The sequence below is a fragment of the Spermophilus citellus genome (genome assembly GCF_964194105.1).
Source record: "Spermophilus citellus genome assembly, chromosome: 3".
Taxonomy (NCBI): Eukaryota; Metazoa; Chordata; class Mammalia; order Rodentia; family Sciuridae; genus Spermophilus; species Spermophilus citellus.
The window spans coordinates 6,829,056-6,850,066 of record NC_138184.1 but is presented as its reverse complement, the minus strand read 5'-3'; the positions used below and the strand labels follow the sequence as shown (position 1 = coordinate 6,850,066).

Sequence of the window (21,011 nt, the reverse complement as noted above, 5' to 3'; positions counted from 1 at the left end):
ATAGATTCCGATATGTTGTGTCTGTGTTTTCATTTATCTCTAAGAATTTTTTAATTTCCTCCTTGATGTCTTCTATAACCCATTGATCATTCAGTAACCTATTGTTCATTCTCCAAGTGATGCGTGATTTTTCCTTCTTTCTTTTATCGTTGATTTTCAGTTTCATTCCATTATGATCAGATAAGATGCATGGTATTATCTCTACTCCTTTATATTGTCTAAGAGTTGCCCTGTGACATAATATATGATCTATTTTTGAGAAGGATCCATGTTCTGCTGAGAAAAAAAGTGTAACTGCTTGATGTTGGGTGGTATATTCTATATATGTCAATTACGTCTAGGTTATTAATTGTGTTATTGAGTTCTATAGTTTCCTTATTCAACTTTTGTTTGGAAGATCTGTCCAGTGGTGAGAGAGGTGTGTTGAAGTCTCCCATGATTATTGTATGGTGGTCTATTAGGCTCTTGAACTTGAGAAGAGTTTGCTTGATGAACATAGCTGCACCGTTGTTTGGGGCATATATATTTATGATTGTTATGTCTTGTTGGTGTATGGTTTCCTTGAGCAGTATGCAGTGTCCCTCTTTATCCCTTTTGATTAACTTTTGCTTGAAATCTATTTTATTTGATATGAGTATGGACACTCCTGCTTGTTTCCGAAGTCCATATGAGTGATATGATTTTTCCCAACCTTTCACCTTCAGTCTATGCATAACTTTTCCTATCAAATGGGTCTCCTGTTGGCAGCATATTGTTGGGTCTTGTTTTGTGATCCATTCTACTAGCCTGTGTCTATTAATTGGTGAGTTTAAGCCATTAATATTTAGGGTTATTATTGAGATATGGTTTGTTCTTCCAGCCATATTTGTTTATTTATGTTACTAAACTTGGTTTGTTTTCCTCTTTGATTATTTTCCCCCTTTACTGTCCTACCTCCCACTGTTGGTTTCCATTGTTATTTTCCATTTCCTCTTCCTGATATGTTTTGCCAAGGATGTTTTGAAGAGATGGTTTTCTACCTGCCAATTCTTTTAACTTTTGTTTATCGTGGAAGGTTTTAATTTCATCTTCCATCCTGAAGCTTAATTTCGCTGGATACACGATTCTTGGTTGGAACCTATTTTCTTTCGGAGTTTGAAATATGTTATTCCAGGAACTTCTAGCTTTCAGAGTCTGTGTTGAAAGTACGGCTGTTATCCTGATTGGTTTACCCCTAAATATAATCTGCTTCCTTTCTCTTGTAGCTTTTAAAATTCTCTCCTTATTCTGTATGCTGGCCATCTTCATTATAATGTGTCTAGGTGTGGATCTCTTATGATTTTGCACATTCGGCGTCCTGTAGGCTTCTAGGATTTGGGATTCTGTCTCATTCTTCAAGTCTGGGAAGTTTTCTCATATTATTTCATTGAATAGATTGCTGATTCCTTTGGTTTGGACCTCTATACCTTCCTGTATCCCAATGACTCTTAAGTTTGATCTCTTTATGTTGTCCCATATTTCTTGAATGTTCTGCTCATGGTTTCTTAACAGTGTTGCTGAGCTGTCTATGTTCTTTTCAAGTTGAAATACTTTGTCTTCATTGTCTGATGTTCTATCTTCTAAGTGTTCTACTCTGCTGGTAGTATTCTCAATTGAGTTTTTAAGTTGGTTTATTGCTTCCTGCATTTCTAGGGTTTCTGTTTGTTTGTTTTTATTACCTCTATCTCCCTGTATATTTGATCTTTTGCTTCTTGGATTTGTTTATGTAATTCATTGTCGAAGTGATCTTTCATTGACTGATTTTGCTGTCTAATGTCTTCCTTGAGACTCCAGATCATCTGAAGCGTGTATATCCTGAATTCTTTATCTGACATTCCATCTACTGCTGCTATTACCTCTTCTAGAGTTGAGTTGACCTGCGTTGCTTGTGGTCTTTTCTTTCCTTGTCGTTTCATACTGCTCGCGTTTCTTTCTGCTTGGTGAAAGTGTTGTGTTTTTGAAATTTTCCCTCTATATGTTTATATTACTCTTATATAGTTGAAAAGTCTCCCTTGCAGGGCGGGCAGCGGCTGTGTTCCTCCTCCAGTTGGTGTGACGTGTCTACCATGCCCGCGGACCCCTGGGTCTGTTCTGCCGGTTGGTCGCAGGTTTGCCTACCTTGCAGGCGTGGGCGTCGGCTCTGCTCTGCCCCTACTCCAATTGGTGTGACGTGTCTACCACTCTGGCGGGTCGCTGGGCCTGTTCCGGGTGTGGGCGGCGGTTCTCCTCTGCCCCTCCTCCAATTGGTGTGACGTGTGTCTGCCTACCTTGCGGGAGCGGGTGGCGGCTCTGCTCTGCCCCTTCTCCAATTGGGGTGACGTGAATACCTCACCCGCGGGTCCTTGGGTCTGTTCTGGATGCGGGTGGCGGCTCTGCTCTGCCCCTACTCCAATTGGTGTGACGTGTCTACCATGCCGGCAGGCCACTGGGCCTGTCCAGCCAATCGGTCGCAGGTCTGCCTACCTTGCGGGCTCGGGTGGCGGCTCTGCTCGGCCCCTACTGCAGTTGGTGTGAAGTGATACCACGCCGGCGGGTCACTAGGACTGTTCCGAGCGCGGGTGGCAGCTCTGCTCTGCCCCTACTCCAATTGGTGTGACATGTCTAACATGCCGGCAGGCCACTGGGCCTGTCCTGCCGGTCGGTCACAGGTCTGCCTACCTTGCATGCTCGGGCGGCAGCTCTGCTCGGCCCCTACTGCAGTTGGGGTGAAGTGATACCACGCCGGCGGGTCGTTAGGCCTGTTCCCCACTTCTACATTTTTAAAGATACGTGTTTAACATCCATTCTTATTAGGATAAAATATAAATAACAAAAATTTGCTCTGGGAATCTGAATAAGTCTACCCTTAAGTGACATTTCTTGGTCATTATGGTTTTTATGTTGTTTTTTTTTATTAAACATTCAGTTTTTAATTACAGAGTGGTCTAATGATAAACAAAACTGTCAAAGGTCATTATAGTCTTAGAATGATGTGAAACTCTCAAGAGTATCTCAAACCAAGTTCTAAGTGTCTCCTGTCACTTCCCTTTGTTCTTACTTTGGTTTTCCTAGGCTCATGGACACCTCTGCCATTGTTGAAAGTTGTAGATGTTCATAAAGTGAGGTATGGGCCCTGTGTGTAAGGGTAACACAAACAGGAGCTGCTCAATCTTGTCTCTGACTCTGGAGGACATACCTGAGTAGAATGAAGGTACAGAAAGGAGAGAACCTGTGTGTTAAAACACCACTGAGCAAAGCCAATCTGTTTGTAGAGCAAGGACGTATTCAATATTTAACACATATGTGCCTAAAATGGTGTGGTTCTTGGGTATCAGAAAAGAAAGACAGTTGGTCATTCCACCCCAGATATACAGCATGTACTTATATAAGGGGAGTATAAAAATATAATATTATAGAAATATCAAAATATAATTTCATTTCAAAAAACATTTCACTTGAATAGTAGGAAGTTTAGTCTTTCCATATGAATCATAACTATCTAACATTTGTCCATATTTTGCACCTTCATCAAATAGCAGTCACATAGGTGATACACATTTTCAGTTTAATGTGGATTCAATGGCATTATACCAGCTATAAACCACCTTGGATGACATTGCTGAGTATCATAGACACTAACAGCCTGTCAGGTATTCAAGAAAGAACCAGCTGAGACAACAGAAGCCAAAATTAAATTTTATGTCTCTGGATCTGATGCACTAATCTCTTCGCTGTTTTCCAAAAATCAGAGCTTTTTCATCAGAATCCAGAGGTTTTAGCTGCAGGCACGTATTGAACACAGTCTTAATCCTTCCAGTCCATGAGGAGTAATGAAATCCTGACCTGATCTTGGTCTCTTCTTTAAATTGAGTGAGCTGATTATCAGCATGCAGGAGGATGTGGCAGCTGCAAGGGTGTCCTAGAGAGGGGGACACAGGGAGGTATGTTTTGCATTATCTGTGCCCACTTGACCTTAGATCCTTGTCTTATATCAGCCATTCTTCCATAGCTGGTGCAACTGATGCACTGGCTGCTCCCACTGGGGATCCACCAGAGTTCCCACAGGGAAGTGCACAGAAAAACAGGGTCCTCTCCTGGACTGACAAGAATGTAAGACACAGGTTGATTGTGGAGGGGACACCCTGCCAACATTGTCCTGCCAAGATGCCATGTGCCTCAAACCCACAGTGCATTTCAAACATAGCCTCAGTTAGTTGATCTAAACAGCTAGCACAAGTTACTAAAAACTCTGATCCTCTCTATTCTGTGAAATATAATATCATGGCACTTATACCTTGGTGAAGATTTTCAGACAAATTTAAACAATCTACAAATAGCTCACAATTCAGGCACTCAGGGATCTCTCATTGAAGGATCCTATGTTTGGATGCTATCCTCATCCAGGTCCACCTCCTCCTTCTCACCTACATAGACATACCTCAGTGCTGAGGACAGTGTGAAGAGCACATTCCTCCATGTGGATGACAGTGTGTGGTAAGAAGGACCAGTGTGGGAGGAAAGAAAAACTGTAGTGACATTGCCACCATGCTCACCATCACCATGGATGTCACACGCGTGCCTCGACGCTCAGTCCCCATGACTGACAATGTGCAGTGCTCTCCCCTCTGGGCAGCCACACTGCATGTTGGTCCTTCCTCCATCCTCACCTCCCTCAGCAGTTACCTATTTACACTGGCTCAGGTGGTCTTGACTAAGGAGAGTGGATTCCACATGGCTGGTACCCAGGGGCCTCCCACCTCATCTTTAGGGCTGACATCTGTGCATGCTCAGGTAGGGGCTTCCTAAGACACAACCATTGTGAGAAGAAACACAGTGTGAGGCACACTGACTGGAGCCATCAAGCTGAAATGCTGGAGGCACAGGATGTCCATAGACTATGGTATGACCTTGGAGGCTCATTGCATAGAACTCCTGACTGGCCAATAGGTGAGCATATCACAAACTAAGGACTTCCTAACAGCAATGTTAGAAGAATAAGGGTAAAAAATGAACATCAACTAATGTTTTTCAGTAATTCTTTGTGAAAAAATTCCACTTTCACTCTTGAATTCTTTAATTATTATTTTTTTCGCAAAATATAGAGAATTTTAATATTTATTTTTTAGTTTTCTGTGGACACAACATCTTTGTTTGTATGTGGTGCTGAGGATCGAACGCAGGCCGCATGCATGCCAGGCCAGAACACTACCGCTTAAGCCACATCCCCAGCCCCATCTTTAATTATTTTTTTAAACATAGGAGCTTCCCAAGAACATTTTCATTATGCATTTTTACATTGTAAATACTTGTCATTATTGTCATCATCAATAGCATAGTTTAATGGCATTAAATATAGACTTTGTTGTGATACAATAACCATCATCCAGATCCAACATTCTTCATATTACCAATATTAATTCTTATTCCCAATAGAAACACTTCCCAAATTTGCCACCCAACATAGTCTGCACCATTCTACTATGGAACTCAATGGGAAATTAACACAAAAGGGGCATATTGACAGGACCAGGTGTTTAGCTTCACTGCATTTTCCCACACACATTGTAACCAGACCCCACAGAGACAAAGATCAGCCTCCTCAAGGCCCTTTTAATATCCCTGTTCCTCAGGCTGTAGATGAAGGGGTTCAACATGGGGGTGACCACAGTGTACATCACTGAAGCCACCACATCCTTTCTGGGAGAATGTGATGCAGCTGAACCAAGGTACACTGCAGAACCTGTTCCTAAAAATAAACAAACACCTGCCAGGTGAGAGCCACATGTGGAGAAGGCTTTGTACTTCCCACCTAAAGAGGGGATTCTCAGAAGAGAGCACATAATTTTATAGTAAGAGAAGAGGATTCCTGAGATGGGAAGAAAGCCATATACAGCAGCAAGAAAATACTTGCCAATGTTGTTAGAGTAGGTGTCAGTGCAGGAAAGATTCAGAAGTACAGAAGGGTCACAGAAGAAACTGGAAATTTCAACATTCTTGAAGTTGGTAATTTGTAAGATCATCAAATTGTGCAGCTGAGAGTCCAAGAGACTCAACAAAAATGACACCAAAATTGAGAAGCCACAGAGGCGAGGGTTCATAATGACTGTATAATGCAGGGGGTGACAGATGGCCACAAACCTGTCATAGGCCATCACAGTCAGAAGCATATAATCCATACAAATAAAAATGAGAAAAAGAGACATCTGTGTCAAGCATCCTTCATAGGAGACAAGTTCATTGTGAGTTTGAATGTTTACAATCATATTTGGGACCGTGGTGGAGATGACACAAATGTCAGCCAAGGACAAGTTGAAGAGGAAGAAGTACATGGGGGTGTGGAGGTGGGAGTCAGAGCTGACAGCCAGGATGATGAGCAGGTTCCCAAGCACTGTGACCAGGTACATGGACAGGAAAAGTCCAAAGAGGATCTGCTGCAGGTCTGGGTTCTCTGAGAGGCTCAGGAGTTGGAATTCAGAGACACGGGTTACGTTTTGTGCTAGTATACTGCTTGAACACCTTTTGAAAAAACAAAGCAAGTGTTACAAAAAAAAATATGTAAACAGACACCCCTTATTCTGTAAGCATTTTAATTTGAGTATGTACAAGGAAGCTGCTCATATGTTAGGTCCATACACCTTCAACAGTTGTCAGTAGTGAGATTCCCAGTCTCTACATACTCTTTCATTCTTTCTCCATAATTCACCCTCTTTCCGTACTCACATTTGTGACATTTTCATAAGCAAAGTTAGAAATCCAGGAGCAGAGGAGAAAAGTTCATGATCACAATGAAATATATCTTACTACTTAAGGAAAAAAAAAGAATTAAGTAATGACTTTCCTGTAAGAGAAATTAGGAAGCAGTTGATATACCTCTAAATTAGGCCTTGGAACAAATTCCTTTGACAAGATATTTGTGACTATGTAACAACTGCTTGTCCTGACAACTAAATCAAGGGGGATGCATCATAACCAGAAAGCAGTATGCTTCATTTTCTGCAAGGGGTCTCATCATTCTTTGATCTTCTCATTTTCCTCCTTTGTGCATATTTCTCTTTAAAAATTATATAACATGTAATAAGAATCCTTGCCTTTGATAAACTTCTGATTATGATAAACATGATTGACTCAGTGCATGTAATCAATAATAGAACTAACCACAAATGTGACACTGGTGTGGAGTGTACCTGTCAATGATTTTTAAATCCTTGACTGTAAAATCTCCTTTGAGTAGTTTTATTTCATGCAGGTTTATTGTGTCAACCAATACAATATCAGCAAACTATCTGTTCTATAAAATGGCACTTAACTCTTTTTCTTTTTCTTGATCCTGTACTTCCTCTAGCCTGCCAAAACTGCCTTTAAACTCAAGTTTTATTTTCAATCTTCTTATTTCTTCATGGATTTTATGGTCAGTCATTCCTGACACCTTGATTTCAATTCTCTTATTTAGGCTACATGAAGGACACTTGGGTTCATTTTCATTTTTCACTGTGATTGAACTGGATACAGCACAAAACAGAATATAATAATAAATAATAAATCAACTTCTTCAAAACTTCCTCATCTGTAAAATGGGGTAATAATTCCCAACCTTGTATGGTTCTCATCAGGAAATTATTTTAACAAATCTCTCAAGCTGCATAACTTGTAATTCTCTCCCACTATTAAGTGTCCCTGTGAATATCTTAGAATATCTATACACAGTGATGTCAGACCAACACCAATTGTATCTGCATGTCCACATGTGAAGTTCTCCAGGGTCCTTTCTTATACCAGATATGATATCCATTGTCTAACAACATCCTGACATAGAACATGCTCCATGAGTATTATCTACTCTTCTTGTCCATAATACCCATTACCTATATTAAAATAAGTTAATCTGCTAATACTTGTGCCAGGACTAACATTGGCAAGAGAACTGAATCAGTATATAAGAAATTTGAGTCTTCGTATCTCTGCCTGATTCCATTCTCCTGCAAACCTGTCTCCCAGACACTTCTACTGTCATGATGGGGAGGTGTTATTTCTCTGGTATTTTCATTTTAGTGTTATCTAACATACAATTTCCTTTACAAATTGCTTTAAAAGTACCTAAAATTACTCATCTAAGTATTCTGCAAAAATATGCCTATTGAGGTCATAATTCCTCTGTGAAGTGCATTCCTCTTCTTCAGTTTTTATCTGATGCAAAGTGCTACCTGAAGAAAGGACACTGTCATTTAGTTGGATAGTTTATTAATATGGCAATGATTTCAAAACCCTTCTGCCAATTGATTTGTCATTCAAATAAAATATGCTCGCTTTGGCAACACATATATTAAATTGGAATGATAACAGATAAGATTAGCATGGCCCCTGCTCAAGGATGAAATGCAAATTCATGAAATTTTCCATATTAAAAAAAAGAATGTTCCATAATGTCTTGGTTGGGGATAGGAGACTGATTTCCAGTAGGAAACAAATGCATGTTGAAATTTGCTATTATTGACCTACATTTGTGTCCCTATAACAGCAGACAATATCACCTACATCTTCTCAATCCTAATATGTATCAGGAAAATGAAGCATCAGCCCGAGTAGGAATATGCTGTCCTTGAAGACTTCTGAGGAAATTTCATCTTGTGCAGGGAATACATTTCCCTCTGGCTGCAGCGGAAGGGCTGGTGCCCTGGGCTGGAGTCAGGAAGGCAGCATTTCAGACCCACATCCCACCTGCAAGTGTGTGCACAGTGTGCAAATCTCTCCTCCTCTCCCTACTCACTGCTTAAGGGAAACATAGATTATAACACCATCTCCACACCATGTGCAGCATCAAAGGAAATGTGGAACTCAATAAATATTTGATCACTATGATTTCAATAAACACAGTCCATGATTAGATAACTATCAGCATTATGGAGGAAAGCCATGGTCTAGGGCACTGAGGCTGGAATGAGTTGAAACTCTGACATGTGCCTCGTGGAAGGCTGCAGTGTTAAGTGCCCTTCAGCTTCTGCCTCATTGCCACTCTTCAAATCCATAAAGATTTCCATCATGATTTCTGAAACTTTTTCTACTGTGGATGACATTAAATAAAACTAAATGTTCACTATGTCCAAAACATGGAGAGAGAAACACACTATTTCAACTTCCATGGGCACTGCTAAAAGGAATGAATGTTCAGACAGGAGGCCACAAGTCTGATCATCCATATTCATTTGGACAATTTTGGACAGAAAGGAAGCGTGGGTTTAATGTCCAACAGACCTGCTCTAGATGCCTCCCATGCCAAGCAGAACATGGACCTGGAGAGTAAGAAATAGGGAAAAGAAAACTGTTCTAAAATGCACAGCACATGTATCTGTAAGGGCAAACGTAAAGGGTCCCATCCAGAAATAGGAAAAAAGTCACTTCAGACCACTAAATGCATTAGTTGAGTGGCATGAAGATCAACCTAGTCATGCTAACAGTAACAATAATGCCTAGAATTTTTTTGCCCAGATTTTATTCACATATCTCATATTATACAGAGAATAGCACCAAGTATCTATTTATCTTTACTCATTGCAGTTGCATCAGTGGGAAATCAGGTCAGATGGCAACGCTGACTCTAGACCCCCATGAAACTAGGGACTACCGTACAGACATAGAGATTGGGAATGACAGACTCTAAAATGGATCAATATTTTTTTTTAATTTCTCACCTAACAGTTTTCAGCCTACGTCCACAGATCTTAACCACTGGTAAATCTCAGGTACATTTTTTAACACTTTCCAGTTTTTTGAGTGGGAATGAAATGAAGACCTAACATTAGGTTTCCTCTGAGATTAAGAGGACTGTTTTCACGCGTGGAAGAGCATGTGGTGAGCTCAAGGAGGCTATGGAGGGAGGCCAGGAGCATGATTTATGCTGAATGATCATGAGCCTCCTCTACTGTGACCTCTCCTGTGACTTGTGGCTGTTCCTCCATAGTGTATGCAGCAAGTGCCCCCACTGCTCTCTCCTGTGAATCCCCAGGAATCCCACAGGAAGAGCCCCATGGGCCAGGCTCTCTTTCTTCAGGACAGGGACGAGGAATGGGTAGTGGGCTTGCTGATGGAACAGCCTGCCAGGATTCTCCCATGATGCCCTGTGTCCATGGTCAGAGAGCCCAATGCAACCAGGCTGCTGTCTCCTAGCAAACAAGAACAAGTTGCATAATTATAAAGTTCTTTTTTACAGTAAAATAATAATAAATGAGGCATGCATTATCAGAGTACGACACACAAACAGTGAGACAGATAACACAAAATCTGTTCCTCAGCCCCTGAGCCTGGAAACCCTGAGTGACATTTCTGGCTTCTGTCATCCCCTCATCATCCTTATCAAGACCACCACAGGTCTTTCCTAGCGCTTAGGAAACATAGTTGAAGGACCAATTGTTTTTATTGTTTTTATTCCTATTGTTTTTATTTCCAATAGGAAATAAAAAAACAGCATGGGTGGAGAGCACATTTTAAATAAGATATATGACATCCCATCAAAAGTAATTTTAAAAAATCACAAATACCATACATGAATATTGACCTCATGAAATCCCCCCATCTGGGAATTCCAACTTTGATGTTAGTTCTTCTGATACAGAAGCAGTACTTGCAATTCCAAGCCTCTCAGTGCACTTTCAGGGTTATGCTGCTTCACTGCTGGGTAATAATAAGGAGTGCAAATGCCAAGACCCACCCATACCTGGTGCCCAACAAAGGCTCAGACTCTGTGCCCAGCATTCCCAGGAATATGCTGTCAGCTGGGAGCTTCCTGATGCAGAACCCCAGCAGGAGACACAGCCACGTGGCTCACTGGACAAGAACTATCAATGAATGGGCTGCAGGCACAGGCTGACTGTGGATTAATACACAACCTTGGAGGCTCTATGCACAGAGCTCATAATTAGACTAATTGGTCTATGCAATGCCCATCTCTAAGGACTTCCCAACATTAATGCAGAAAGATGAAGAAGAGAAAATTAAGTTCCACTTAAGATTTGGACCCTAGCTGTAATTTGGAATAACCTTGCATAATTAATTACTTCTTTTATTTTATGTTTCTTAACCACTTCTATTTTTTTTTCTTTTTTAAAAAATTTGTCCTAACTGGTTATACATGAAAGCAGAATGCATTTCAGTTAATTCATTGTACACAAATGCAGCACAACTTATCATTTCTCTAGCTGTACATGATGCAGAATCACACAACTCATGCAATCATACATGTATATACGGTAATAATGTCCATCTCATTCCTCCATCCTTCCCACCCTTCTCCCTTACTCCCCGATGCCCAGTTCAAAGGTACTCCATTTTTCTCTACCCACCACCCACTATGAATTAGCTTCTGCAGATCAGAGAAAGCATTTGGCCTTTGGTTTTTTTGAGATTGGCTTATTTCACTTCACGTGAGATTCTCTAGCTCCTCCTTAGACTGAATAATATTTCATTGTGTATATACCACATTTTCTTTATCCATTCATCTGTTGAAGGGCATCTGGGTTGTTTCCAACCAGATGGAATTGTGAATTCAGCTGCTATAAACATTGATGTGGCTGTGTTTCTGTATTATGCTGATTTCAGGTCCTTTGGGTATAGACAAAGGAGTGGGATAGCTGGGTCAAATGGAGGTTCCACATCAAAAACTTACTACCACCCCCCAAAAAATCAATAAATGGATTAAGGAACTGAACAGACACTTTATGAATAGAGCTGCTATAAACATTGATGTGGCTGTGTCTCTGTAGTATGCTGATTTCAGGTCCTCTGGATATAGACCAAGGAGTGGGGCAGCTGGCTCAAATGGTGGTTCCACACCAAAAACTTAACACCAAAAAAAAATCAATAAATGAACTAAGGAACTGAACAGATACTTCACAGAAGATATACAATTTATCAACTAATATATGAAAAAAGTGTTCAACATTTCTAGCATTTAGAGAAATACAAATCAAAAATACTCTAAGATTTCATCTCACTCCAGTCAGAATGGCAATTATGAAGAGCCATGTGCCTCAAGTCCACACAGCATTTCAAATATGGCTTCAGTTATTATTCAATCTGAATACCTAGCCCAATTTACATGAACACCTGTGTTTATTACTATTCTCTAAAATAAAATTGTGTGATACTTATGCCATGGAAAGACTTTGTACATGAATTCAAACAATCTACAAATAGAGGATGTGGAGGGAAAAGGCTCACTCATACATTGCTGATGGGACTGCATATTGGTGCCACCACTCTGGAAAGCAGAATGGAGATTTCTTAGAAAACTTGGAATGGAACCACTTCTCTGTTTTTTTTTTTTGTTGTTGTTGTTTGAGAGAGAGAGAGAGTTTTAATATTTATTTTTCAGTTTTTGGTGGACACAACATCTTTAATTTATGTGGTGCTGAGGATCGAACCCAGCACCCTGTGCATGCCAGGAAAGCATGTTACTGCTTGAACCACATCCCCAGCCCACTTCTCTGCTTTTTAAGTTCCATTTTTACTAGGTTATAATATAAATAAGAAAAAATAGATTGAACAATAATAAATATACACTTGAGTGACATTTATTTGGTTATTAAGGGGTTTTTTTGTAATTAAACATTCAGTTCTTAGAAATCACTGGATCTACTACCCAGAACGATTGTCAAAGGACTCTACAGCATTGGAATGATGGGAAACTCTGAAGTGTGTCTCAGACCAAGCTCTAAGGGTCTCTCAATTCCCTCTGTTCCTGCTTCATGTTTCCTAGGTTCATGAACGTCTCTGCTATTGATGTTGAGTAATTGAATGTTGCAGATTCTGTTGAGAGAAAACTTGGGGCTTCTGTGTACATGACACAGACACAAACATGAGGTGCTCAATATAATCTTCTGCTCTTAGGACATTTTTTAGTAGATTGAAGGCACAGACAGGAGAGCACCACTGTGTTGAAACCCTCTTGAGCACGGCCAGGACCTGTGAATGTAGCAAAGGTCTATTCAAACATAGTTTTAATTTTTATCTCTCTGTGCCTAATATGGTAGAGGCTCTGGGAAATCAGAAATGACGGAGAGTTCATTTTTCAACCAACATATAGCATATACATATGAAAGGGAATAAGAGGCTGTACCATTACAGAAATATGAAAATAGTAACAGGTCACAGGATAATTCATTTGAATAATACAGATTGACATTTCCATATTTATAATAACTAATTTTCTTTTGCCCATATGTTGTACATTCATCACATATCAATCACACAGGAAGAAACAATTTCTGTTTAATCTGAGTTCAATGATGTTGTATCAACTAGAAATCAACTTGGAGGACATTACTGAGTATCATAGACACTAGCACCTGTGTCCACCAACAGCAGCCAAAGTGAAATTGTGAGACTCTGGGTCTGATGCACTCATCTTTTTCAGTGTTTTGCAACAATCAGAAAGTTTTCAGCAGAATAAAGAGGTCTTAGTTAGAGCGACATCTCTGGTACATTCTTAACCCTTAAAAGTCCCTGAGTAGTAATGAAATCCAGACCTACTTTGCTCCTATTTGATGGAGAGGGTTAATTATAATATACAGGTGGATGTAAGAGCTGCAGGTGTGACCTGGAGTTGGGGATACAGGGGGATATTCCCCCTGGACATTTGTCTTGTCTCAGCCATTCATGTAGAAATGATGCAACTGATGCCCTGACTGCTTTGTCCTGGAATCTACAAGAAATCCCAAAGGAAGGGCAAAAGAAAACTGGTCCCATCCTGGAGTGACGGGAAACTGAAACACATGATTGTTTTATGGAGGGGACAACCTGTCAGCAGTGGCTTGCACAAATGCCATATGCCTCAAATCCACACAGTGTTTCAAACATGGCTGCAGTTATCCAATCTGAATACCTAGCCCAAGTTACATGCACACCTGTGCTCATTTCTGTTTTCTAAAATAAAATTGGGTGATACTTATGCCGTGGGAAGACTTTGAATGTGAATTCAAACAATCTAATAGATAGCTTAACACCTGGCATTCAGAATCCCCAACAAAAAATCATCCTCTTCTTCATTCACATTCTCATCATCTCCTTCACAAACCATCTGGAGTGTTGAGGACACAGTTTAAAGGGTTGCCTTTTCTACCCTTGTGGATGACAGTGTGTGGCAGGAAGAGTCAGGTGGCAGTTAAAGAAGACTTTCCATGAGCTTTCTGTTGTGCTCACCACAACAAAGCATAGAACTCACAGTACCATCCCTGACAATCAGCCCCTTGTTCTCCCATCTGGGTAGACAAAGTGCATGCTCCTCCTAATGGTGAAGAAATAATTCTATGCAATGTCCTTCCTCCACCCTTCCCTTCCACAGCAGCTCCTGATTCACACTGGGGCTCTGCTGACTTAGAACTAAGGAGGGCAGGTCCAAAGCTCCACCTCCCTGGTGCCCAGTGGCACTGACTTCAGCCTCCAGATGTCAACACACGCTCAGTTAGGTGCTTCCTGATGCTGACATCGACAGCAGGAAGAGATGCATAATGGCGCCCACTGCACTGGGGTCCTCAAGCTGAAGGGCTGGAGGCACTGGCTGGTTGTTGACTACTGGGTGACATTGGTGGCTCAGTGCATAAGGCTCCTAGTGTACCAAGTAGCTAAAGCATATCAGCAACTCTTAAGAGCTTGCTAATATTAATGATGGAGAAGACGAGCAGAAAATGAACATCTACCAATGTTTATCAGTTTATCTCTACTAAGGAAGAGGCTCTTCTCTACTATGATTTTTTTATTTCCTAAAAAAATTTAGCTTTATATTACTATAGTTGCAGTAAATTAAGTTAAATTTTTTTCTTTTAACCATTCTCAAGTATTATGATAAGCATCATCGATCACATAGATGTTTTTTTAGAAATATTCATCATCAACATCTCAAAAATCCTTCATTATTTCAAATTGATCCTTTGTTCCAAATATGAAGAACTCCAAAACAGTCTTTCCCATCATTGGCTGGAGGCATTGCACTTAATGTGGTATTAAACCCATCAATGTTCCTGAAGAGGCAGATTAACTGATCTTGATAAGTAGTTATAATGAATTTTCCAACACACATTGCAACTGGACACCACAGGGTCTGAGATTTAGGCCATCCTGCTGTGCAGCCTCCTCAGGGCACCTTTAATGTCCCTGTTCCTCAGGCTGTAGATGAAGGGGTTCAGCATGGGGGTGACCACAGTGTACATCACAGAGGCCACTGCAATCTTCCTGGGAGAATGTGATGCGGCTGACCCAAGGTACACTCCAAGGCCTGTCCCTATAAATAACCCAACAACTGCCAGGTGAGAGCCACAGGTGGAGAAGGCTTTGTACCTCCCCCCTGAGGATGGGATTCTCAGAATGGAGGAAACAATTTTATAGTAAGAGAAAAAAATCCCTGAGATGGGGAAAAGGCCATAGAGGGCTACCAGAAAATATTTGAAAATGTTATTAGAGAAAGTGTCAGAACAGGAGAGATTCAGAATTTGAGAAGGGTCACAGAAGAAACTGGAAATTTCTATCCTCTTGAAGTTGGTAATTTTTAAGATCATGAAATTGTGCATCTGGGAGTCCAAAAGGCTGAACAAAAATGAAACCAAAGTTAAGAAACCACAGAGACGAGGATTCATCATGACCAAATAGTGCAGGGGGTGACAGATGGCTACAAACCGATCATAGGCCATCACACTCAGAAGAATATAATCCATACATACAAAAATGGTAAAAACAGACATCTGTGTCAGGCAGCCCACATAGGAGATGTCTCTGCTGTGAGTTAGGATGTTCACCAGCACCTTGGGGACTGTGGTAGAGATGAAACCAATGTCAGCCAAGGACAGGTTGGAGAGGAAGAAGTACATGGGGGTGTGGAGGTGGGAGTCAGAGCTGACAGCCAGGATGATGAGCAGGTTTCCAAACACTGCGACCAGGTACATGGACAGGAACAGTCCAAAGAGGAGTGGCTGCAGGTCTGGATCCTCTGAGAGTTCCATTAGATAGAATTCTGATATGTGAGTTAAATTTTGTGCTTTTGTGTTGCTTGGACACCTTTGGAAAAGCAAAGGGTGTAAGAAAAAAAAAGAAACCCATCAGCAGGCTCTGCTCCCTCTGCATGCATTTGGATTCAGGTATTCACTAGGAAGCTGCTCACACTGGAGATCCACACGCCCTCAACATAGGTCCCAGTCCTGAGACACCCAGACATGCACATTTTTTCGCTGTTGCTGTCTACATCATTCACCCCTCTCTCCACACCCTATTTCAGACATTTAACTGATCAATGTTAAAAGCTCAGGAGCAGAAAGAGGAGGTTCATGATTACAGTAAATTATAGCCTACCATTTAAGGGGAAATTCAGGAAAAGTAATGTTTTTTATTAAGAAAAAATGATGTTCATGAAAGTTTATTAAGAACCAGCTCAATTTACTTTGCTTTGTTCTAACAAGTTGAGAGTAATGAGTCTCAGTCATAAAGCATGGTCATGAGCCATTTGTCTTCAAAGTGTCTCATCATTTTTTATTTTCTCATTGCCCTCTTCTGCAGATTAAAGCTTGCTCTTTAAAGCCATGTAATATAATGCAAATTTCCTTGTCTTTGGCACATTTCAAATTTCAATAAATATTATTGAGCTAAATGCACAAAATCAATAGTAACCCTGATCACAAATGTGGCTGAAAGAGATGATATTAAAAACATAAATGATAAAACACTTTGAATAATTTGATTTTACATTGGTTTATTTGTAAGAACCCACACAACATCAGCAGAATAGCTGGCATATAGAAGAGCTTTTCACTGTTTTTCTTTCCTTTATTCTGTCCTCCAGCTGACTTGTTAAAACTGGTCTATGGTTTTGTGATCTCAGTCCATCAAGTTTGCAGTTTAAGATTTCATCACCAAAAAAAAGGCCCAAAGCTCAGCTTTTATTTCTAACCACATTATTTCCACTTTGTGGACTCTCTGGTTAGTTATAAAACTTGAACAACATGCCCTTGGCCCATACCCTTGGCTCATGCCCCTGTAATATGGCAGAAATAAATAAGTGCAGGGAAAAGTGGTACAAAATTGTGCACCTCCACCCTGGCTCCATTCCTGACCAAGACCTGATACAGACCTTCTATAAACATTTGACACCCAGCCCCAAAAAGGGCTTCCCTCAGCCTCATGACAACCCACATTCTCCCTTGCATGTGTACCTGCCTTTAAAAATAAACCTCTGTCCATGCCTCTGTCCAGCTGAAGATTCTTCTCCATCAATATGCCAAGAACCCTACTGGTCTGGAGCTGAGCTCTCCCTCTGCCCTGGGAACCCCTTGGACCCATCTCCAGAAACATCTTTTCCCCCATAACATTACTATCTCTCCCTGAAAGATTTAAGATTCAGTATTTCCACTCTCTTTATCTTAAATCCCTAGCTCACTAAGAACTCAAATTTCTCAGGTAATTATTTAAATCTGTCTATACAGTGCTAGTCCTGAGTCAAGTATTGTCAAATACCTATATTTAAAATAACTAGTGGTTAGTTAAAATTACCTAACTAGTGGTTTTATCTCAGTTAATGTTATATTCATCTTTGGATATTTTAGATTATCCACATACTGTGAAATCAGACCAACACCAGTTGAATCAGGATATCTGCATGTGAAATCCTAGGTGGTTTTATTCTTACTCCAGAGTTGGAAACCACTGTCTGACAACATCCTCGCACTTAGAAAAAGTTCCATGAATATTACCTTCTCATATTTCAATAACACCCACTACCTATGTTACAATATATGTATTTGACAATACTTGTCTCAGGACTAACACTGTATAGAGAGATTTTTTAATAATTACCTGAGAGATTTGAGTTCTTAGTGAGCTAGAGATTTAGGATAAAGAGAGGGGAAATACTGAATCTTAAAGGAAACATCCACAAGTCTTTGAGATGTAGAAAGCACAGTTATAAATCTTGAACAACATGCCCTTGGCCCATGCCCTGGGTTCATGCCCCTGTAATATTGGGAAAATAAACAAGTGCAGGGAAAAGTGGTACAGAATTGTCAAGCACAACCCTGGCTCCACCTCCTGTCCAGGACCTGATACAGCCCTTCTATAAACATTGGACACCCAGCCCAAAACAGTGCTTCCTCTTAGTCTCAAGACAGCCCATATTCTCCCTTGCATGTGTAGCTGCCTTCCTAAATAAACCTCTGTCCATGCCTCTGTCCAGCCCCTGCTGAAGTTCTTTTCCATCACATATGCCAAGAACCACACGGGTCTGGAGCTGAGCTCCCATTTTCCCCTGGAAACCCCTTAGACTCATCTCCAGAAGCATCTCTTCCCCTGTGACATTATTATCTCTGCCTGATTGCACTCTCCTGCAAAACTGTCTCCCAAACACACCTACTTCATGAAATGGAGAAGTGTGATTTTCTGTTGATGTTTCTATGTCAATATTAATTTATGTTCCCATAAAGTTTCCATTAAAAATTACCTAAATTGCACCGAAATCTTATCTAAGTAGTGCACAACACAATACCTATTGCCCCAGAAATGCACCGTTTAATTACACTGAGGTGTTTATTCCATTTGTGAAGATCATTCTTCTACTTCAAAGTCTTTATCCTACACAAAGCATTACCTGAAGAAAGTACATCATTTAAGCACTAAGGTATGACAATCATTTCAAAATTGTTTTTCATCTCTCCATATAACACAAATAAGAATTTCTATATAATATATCAGCAGGGATATGGGTGTGATCTCCAAAGAACAATGCATGTCAAAATTTACTCTATAAGATCTACATTTACTTACCAATTTAAAAAAATCATAATCATTATAGTTATACTTAATAGTTGGATTTGGGTTTTTTCCATATTATTATGAGTGTATTATGGTTGTACATAATGGTGAGATTTATTGTTACATATTCATACATGCACAAAATATAATGGTACAATTTGGCCAGTGTCATTCCCTAGTATTTCTCCTTACCCTCCTATCCTCCCTCCCACAGTCCTTTCCTCTGCCATACTGATCTCCCTTTGATTTTTAAAGAGCATTCTAGTTACACATACTAGTTGTGTTTATCCCAATATTATCATACGCCCATGAAGGAGAACCAGATGTGTAGACTCAAAAGGGTGTTGGTATGCATACTGGCTACTTACCAGATGGCCAAATGTGTTGCATGTTTACTGTATTAAGTTTCCTTTTTCCTCCAATAGACCAAAATATAGCAATCTTTAGGGTTCAGAAACAGACATTGGAGTTCCCCATAGGAAAAGTTTCCCTAGCAGCTGCTGGAACAGTCCCTAAGTCCTTCAATTTACTCACAGGTACATCTCCTCTGCTTCCTCACAAGACAAAGCCACAAGGTCCTAGTTCCCCAGCAGTCATTTCTTAATAAGCTCACAAGCCACCTTGCATCCTTAGGGTGGAAGGGGTTGCCTGGAGTGCCAGAGCTGCCCAAGAAGGGTAGGGTGGGGGCAGCTGTGGGATTCCAGGTGGGTTACCAATTTGTTACTAAAAGCTTCAACTTTTACCCAATACCAATTCAATATTAAAAACAGGGTTTTGAGAAAACAATAAGGATCATTGTTTTGCTAGTAAAGAGAAACACGGAGGAATCTTGTCCTAGAGACTGTGTTTGTCACCTATGTCTTCATCTTAATATGTGTCACCAAACACTGCTGAACTTGATGTATTTTCTGCATAATGACACCTAAATAAGTCTTATCTGGTTTATAGGATATTTCTATGTTGCTCAGGTAGAAAATAAAGTGTTTTCATTTGAGTCATAAAAGCAACACTTTATTGATATCACAGCCTCGCCAGTGTGTGCACAGTGTGAGAATCACTACACTTCTCCTGGCTCCAACTGCTTAAGGAGAGAGGGAGAGCAACACCGAGCTCCAAAACATGTGCAGCACCAAAGCAAATTCGGAACTCGATAACTGATTGGTCAATGTGACTTTAAATTAAAAGATGTATGATTAGGGAAATTCCAACAATTTTGAGGAAAGAAATTGTAAACAGACCACAGAGATGCCACAGTGGGAAACTCTGATATGTGCCTCAGTAGAAGGCTCGGGTTTCTGGGGATCCCTCAGGTCCTACCATATATTGCTATTTTTTACTTTAGAAAATCTATGTCATGAGTGCTGAAACTCGACTAAGTTAGAGAGAATTAAATAAAAATAAAAGGTTCCTATGTCTATGACAAGGACACAAAACGATAGTGATTAACTTGCCATGATTTTCATGGGGCTTTGCTTCAAAGAATGAAAGTACAGACTGGAAGCAAGAAGTCCATGAATCCAAATTAATTTGGGCCATTTTGGGGAAGAAAGATCAGATGAATTCAATGTGGAACACATCTGTTTTAGATGCTCCCTGTGCCAAGACAAGCATGGGCCCCAGCGAGTCACAAATAGAAAGAGGGACACCTTCCCAAATACACAGCACAGATTTGTGGAGCATCAAAAATAAAATATCCAAACCAGAAATAGAAAAATTGGAACTTTGAGTAGGGGATTAATTATTTGAGTTGCATGAAGATTAACCTAATCACTACTAACAGTAACATTAATATCTAGATCTTATTTTGCTCAGAATTTTTTCAAAAAATCCCACATTATTCCTGTAAGAGCACGATGTATCTATTTCATCCTTAGTCAATGCAGTTGTATCAAACAAAAACCAACTTAGATATCAATGCTGAATCCAGACACTAGTGACTTGCTCCTTCACAGACACAATAAGTGGGACTGAAAGACTCTAAGACCCATTTGCTGTGTGTTTTTGTTTTCTTCCATGAAATATAAAGTTCTCTATCTATGTCCTAAGGTTTTAAAAATAAGGTATACATTTAAGTTCTTTCCATTGATGTAAGAATAAAATAAAATAAAGACATAATATTAAGTTTGTTTTAAGATTAAAGGGCTGTTTTCAAGCATGAAAGGTCATATGGTAAGGTCCAAGGAGGTCCTGGAAGGGGCCCAATAGCGTGATCTGTGCTGAATGATCATCAGCCTCCC

At 40.2% G+C, this 21,011-nt stretch overlaps 2 protein-coding genes across 2 annotated transcripts; both read right to left on the bottom strand.

Moving 5' to 3' along the window:
* Window positions 1-5,537: 5,537 nt before the first annotated feature.
* LOC308645791 (olfactory receptor 7E24-like) lies at window positions 5,538-6,485 on the bottom strand (the record flags this gene model as incomplete). The annotated part of the gene is made up of 1 exon (XM_081288199.1): window positions 5,538-6,485. Exon 1 carries the CDS (start codon window positions 6,399-6,401, stop codon window positions 5,538-5,540), a length of 864 nt encoding a protein of 287 aa, XP_081144325.1. The 5' UTR covers window positions 6,402-6,485.
* Window positions 6,486-15,092: 8,607 nt separating this feature from the next.
* On the bottom strand, window positions 15,093-16,031 carry LOC308645473 (olfactory receptor 7E24-like; the record flags this gene model as incomplete). Its single annotated transcript, XM_081287659.1, has 1 exon — window positions 15,093-16,031. Exon 1 carries the CDS (start codon window positions 15,978-15,980, stop codon window positions 15,093-15,095), a length of 888 nt encoding a protein of 295 aa, XP_081143785.1. The 5' UTR covers window positions 15,981-16,031.
* Window positions 16,032-21,011: the final 4,980 nt, after the last annotated feature.